The 5,079-nt window shown below is 30.2% G+C and overlaps 1 protein-coding gene across 1 annotated transcript in view; it reads right to left on the bottom strand.

The window, feature by feature from the left end:
- LOC111397777 (outer envelope pore protein 37, chloroplastic-like) overlaps positions 1-180 on the bottom strand; it is a 3,055-nt gene extending 2,875 nt beyond the window's left edge. Inside the window, exon 1 of the mRNA XM_023024758.1 lies at positions 10-180. Coding sequence (XP_022880526.1) covers positions 10-180 — 171 coding nt within the window. The remainder of the gene's footprint in view (positions 1-9) is intronic.
- Between the last annotated feature and the right edge of the window lie 4,899 nt (positions 181-5,079).

The raw sequence follows: 5,079 nt of genomic DNA, 5'->3' as shown, positions 1-5,079 counted from the left end.
GCAGGAGACCTTGTGCAAGAACGCTGAGCTGTCACTGTCGTACTCCGTGGTCACGCGGAGTTTCGGCCGGCCCAGCTGGAAAAATCCCCCGACAACTCCATTGTTGGAGGCGGCGGGGGCGGTGGCGGTGGCTGCCCGTGGTGACGGCGGAGATTTCGCATCGACGTCTACTTCAACCATTAGTGCTGCTTCGGTAGAGGATTTTTTTTTGCACTCTAGTAATAATTGGGATTTTTCGAAAATAAATAAAAGAGAGTATAAACTTCGGCACTTTATGCGGAAATGTAGAGAGAGATTAGGTGGTGGGAATTTTGGGGGTAAAATTTTTTAAAGGAAAATACCATGGATAATTATATTGACACCATAAGTTTTATTTCTTACATTACATTTTAGTTATATTTAAAGTTCTTAATTTTTTGCTTATTAAAGCACTTATATTTCTAACAATTTTTCATGTCATTTTTATCTTCAAAACTTTTTATTAGTTAACACATTTGTTATCCAATAATAGTTTTATATCTAAAAATTCATTGAAATGGTGAAAACAACTTGTTTTTTCATCATATTTTTAAAAATAAATAAATATAAATTCCAAAAAAAAAATTCTCTCGTTTTAAAACATAAAAAACAAAAATATTTTGATATAAATCATTATTTAGAACGCGACATATTAATTAATGGAAGGTTAAAGTTAAGAATTCTACAGAAAAAAGTTAAACAAAATAATTGCTACAATGAGCAAAAGTTGAAGAGTTTAACTGCAATTAAATTTGGTGCAACATATAAAAAAAATTAAATTTTTACTATAACCACCCAAATATGATTGAATGGCCACTACATATTATCATTTTTATCGCTGTTTGATGGATAGTCAAATCAAATTTTTAGTAAATTTTGATAAAAATTAAAATTTGACAAAATAGTTGATTAAAATTTGTAAATCTCATAAAATATGCGATTAAAGAGTAATATTATTCAACATCACTAGTGTTATCAATATAAATGATAACTATATGACATTAAATGATGATTTACTTAAATACAATATCACATGATTCATTTAATTAAGCCCTTATTTGACATTCTTTAAAAAATTTAATACATTTTTTCCCTTTTCTTTTCAACTATTAATTCCTTAATAAAATAATATTATAAGTAAATCAAAAAAAAATTCTTCTTTTTAACCACACATTCTCCGAAAAAAATATTATTTCATAATACATTTTACCAAAATTTCTCTTTAATGGCTCAAACAATGGCTAAATTTATAGAGTGGTCAACAAAATTGGTGTTAATAAGCATTATTCGTACAGATTTATATGGCATGATATTCATTTCTTATTGATGAACCAATTAATGCCACACCTAGAGAAGCGAGAACTTATTTTCTTAGAGAATACTTTTACGCTACCAAAATTGTAGTTCAAAATCTGATCCCATTATACAAAGTCAAATCACAAAATAATAATGAAAATAAGTAGTCTATTTCTTAAGGATAATTTTACGTGTACATCTCATGATAATTTTATATGTGCATAATGTTGAGAAAAATATAGGAAAATTTGAAAACTTAATGAATTCCAAGGCACGAAAAAACGTTATCTTTTAAGAGATGTTTCTCCCCTATCCAACGAAGTCATGACTGTGGTATGATAGAAAATCTCTCTTAGGATACAATGGAGGCGTTTGATTCAAATTGTGACTCTTTGATCAAACCAAGAAGACACTCAAAAAAGAACTGATGATGCCAAGAGAAAGAGAGAATAATATTTTTTTAATTTGTTTTGCAAACGAGAATTCGTCCAGAATTTATAGAAATTGAGGCAACCGTTTGAATAGGTGTGTCCCTTGAAATGAAGAACACATCTGTTGGAAGTAACAGTCAAAACGAACAGATGCACTTATTCAAAGTCTTTTGAAAATAAAATTATCTTCCCCGTTGCGCAACGACAAACACTAGTCGGGGCGGTAAATCATTCGCAAAACAAAAAAATAAATACATGTAAAATGATGAAAAATATCTCACATAATGGATTACACTCTCTCATATGGAGGGAGCCTATGAATATTTTATTGTATGTGTGCCTTCTCCATGTAAGGGAAGGTTTAATGCAGTGTGTACACATAATATTGTCCATTTTTTAATTGGCAAACACAATAATATAATAATATAAAAGGACAACGTAGAGTAACAAAAATGCTGAAGGTCTTACCGCTCCAAGACCTTTTATGCATGGAACCCCGTGTATTACTTTTCTTCTTCACGACTTTTCCCTTTCTCTTCATGGCAAAAATGTATATCCATTATTCAGAGAAACCTTTGAGAACAATTGAAATCGATGTCAATTTTCAGAAATAATTGACTATCTTGAACAATGAGAAAAAACGTTGCATCAAAGAAATGAATAACCTGAATCTTGAACAACTTATCTGTTATTGAAGACACCCTTCACAAATTTTGAGATTTAAACAATTTTATGAAAGGGGAAAAACAAAATGAAAACTTGCTTTATATTAACTGTAACGAATCCATTCGTCGGAACTTTAGGAGAAAAGGAAATGCTCCAGATGGATCTCTCATTCGCTTCAGTAAACGCTCGCAGATGAAAAAAACCATCCTTCTACAGGAAATTAACAGTGGAAAAGCATGAGGGCAGTTGTGCTTCAACCAGTTCTGTTCTTTTTACCCATATGTTCTATTAATTTTTATCAAGATTTACTAAAATTTGATATTTATCTATACCAAACATGGGCTTACTTTTAGTAAGACAATTAGTTGGTTCGTTAGACAATTCGTTTAATCCAAATAATTTCATTTGCCTATCCTAAATAGTTGAAATTATTTTGATCAATCGAATTATACTTAATCGTCCAAGACAGGTGTAATTATCTTCCAAAACAATTAAAAATATATGTGTTACGTGATAAAATAATTATTATCGACGCGGGCTCCGCATCTAACCTAAAGGTCCCCATTACATCCAGTATGTCCACTAGTATTTGCATCAAAAACCAAATCACAAAATGTCTCAGTTGTCGAAGCAACCAATTAGCAAAGACATGCCTAACTCTGAAATTTAGATGGAACACAGGGCCTATACAAGCCAGACACATTACAAGGGGGGTGGATAAATTTTTTTTTTTTAAATAATTCCCCATACCCCCTCACACAGCATGTGAGGGAGCTCACAGGACCTGTACATTAGGCTTTTTCCAACTTAGATTCAATGACAATTGAAAGCCTCCTCCAAAACTATGGAAATAAAGGCATCCCTTGACTTCGAACATAGACATCATTTTTAGTATATTCTGACACAATCAAATCAGTGTAATTTTCCATGTAAACTCATGCGTATATGTAACAAATTGCATGACAAGTGTCGAATAAGCCCAAAACACAATCAAAATAATGAAAGTTGGACTTAGTCAATGACTTTAAATGATAATGAGTGTTTTCATTAACAAGAATGATTAAAAAAAATCTCTGAAAATCGTTTAAAAAGATGATTATAAATACAACAAAAAGACGGTTGAAAATCAAATGATTATAAAGCTCAAGGAAAAAAATATTGTGGATCCAATCTTCTGCCCTTAAAAATTCATCTCAGATCAAGACAAAATTAGGGCTAACACTTTTGTAAATCTTAATATTCTGCAAATCAAAGTGTCATTTTCTATCGAAAATTCGTCGTAAACCTCTTCTTTCTTCATTTAAACAAAAAATTCATTCCAAGCAGACCAAAAAGGGGGATGAGCGTGGTCAAAATCTTGCTAAAATTCAGGTAGAAAAACTTCATTGTTGGCAATAAAAAATTATTTCTGTTTTTTTATGTCAAGGGTATGTATCTTCTCTTGAAAACTTTCAATATTTGTCTCAAAAGTTATGCACATAAATAAATATTTTCTCGGATGCTTTCTAATGAGTGCATTCAATAGGGAGTTTTAAAACACTTTTAAGGATTTATAAAAAATTTAGAAGGATTCAATATTGAGGGGGTGCTTGAGAGTGACTTTTCACCCCCAAAAAGTTGATTTTTTTACTGTTATTTCACTATTTCAACCGTAAAATTTGACTTATTATTTCACAGGTGGCTCCAACTTTTCTACTAACGGTCAAAAAATCAATTCTCAAAATCGCTCCCAAACGGGGCCTGAATTTTTTAAACTCTCGAAAATTATTGTATACTTTCAAAAAGTCTTTGAAATTCAATTAAATCTATTAGAAGTCTCTACATGTTATGTGTATTCAAAATATCAATAACTTTTAAAAACTCTTATAGGGTACTAGCTTTTAAGCAAAAGTACAAAAATAAATTCTCAAAATTTATCACTCATTCACCCATGATTTCAGGAGACTCTAACAAATATTTTTTTTTTTTAAATATGTGCTTTTTTGTCTTTTAATATTTATCTTTCATTTTCCCCATACAAACTTTTAAAGTTATGATTAAAAAATTTGGGTATCGTTATTTCCATCCACATTTTTTATATGTACAATCCACTCTAAGTTCATCCCTAATAAAATTTATTTTTTTAAAAAAAAATACTATTTGCGTTCAAGTCATTTCCAATCTCGTCCTTATTAAATTCATTCATTTAAATACTATATATCTACATAAATTTTATATATTCATCCCATTTTAAATACTTCCCTAATACTATAGATCCACACAATCCCTAAAACCATAAACTCTTTCATAGTAATTTCCAATTGTAATAAAAGCCAATGCTGCAAACCATCATTCAAGATTTACCAATATTTTACCAAAATATACATTTTGAGGGCATAATTGATCAGTCAAGGCCTTTCAAATTTCAAATATGGTTCTAACCCACATCAAATAGTCACATTCTTATGACATGTTGAATATTTGCTATGGTTCCTAAAACAAAGATGAAAAAAAAATTCCAAAACTCATTAATGTCTTAATGCATTAGGAAAAAAATCAAATAACAAAACACGATAAAAAAGGTAATCCTTACTTCTTCAAATTTTTCTTCATATATTGCTAAGTTTTTATATTTTTGCTCTAACGGTGTCTCTTCCTTTGTTCACTAAATTCTTTTTCTATTGTTGTT

The sequence above is a fragment of the Olea europaea genome, chromosome 7, assembly GCF_002742605.1.
Source record: "Olea europaea var. sylvestris chromosome 7, O_europaea_v1, whole genome shotgun sequence".
Classification (NCBI taxonomy): domain Eukaryota; kingdom Viridiplantae; phylum Streptophyta; class Magnoliopsida; order Lamiales; family Oleaceae; genus Olea; species Olea europaea.
This window is presented reverse-complemented; position numbering and strand designations above follow the sequence as displayed.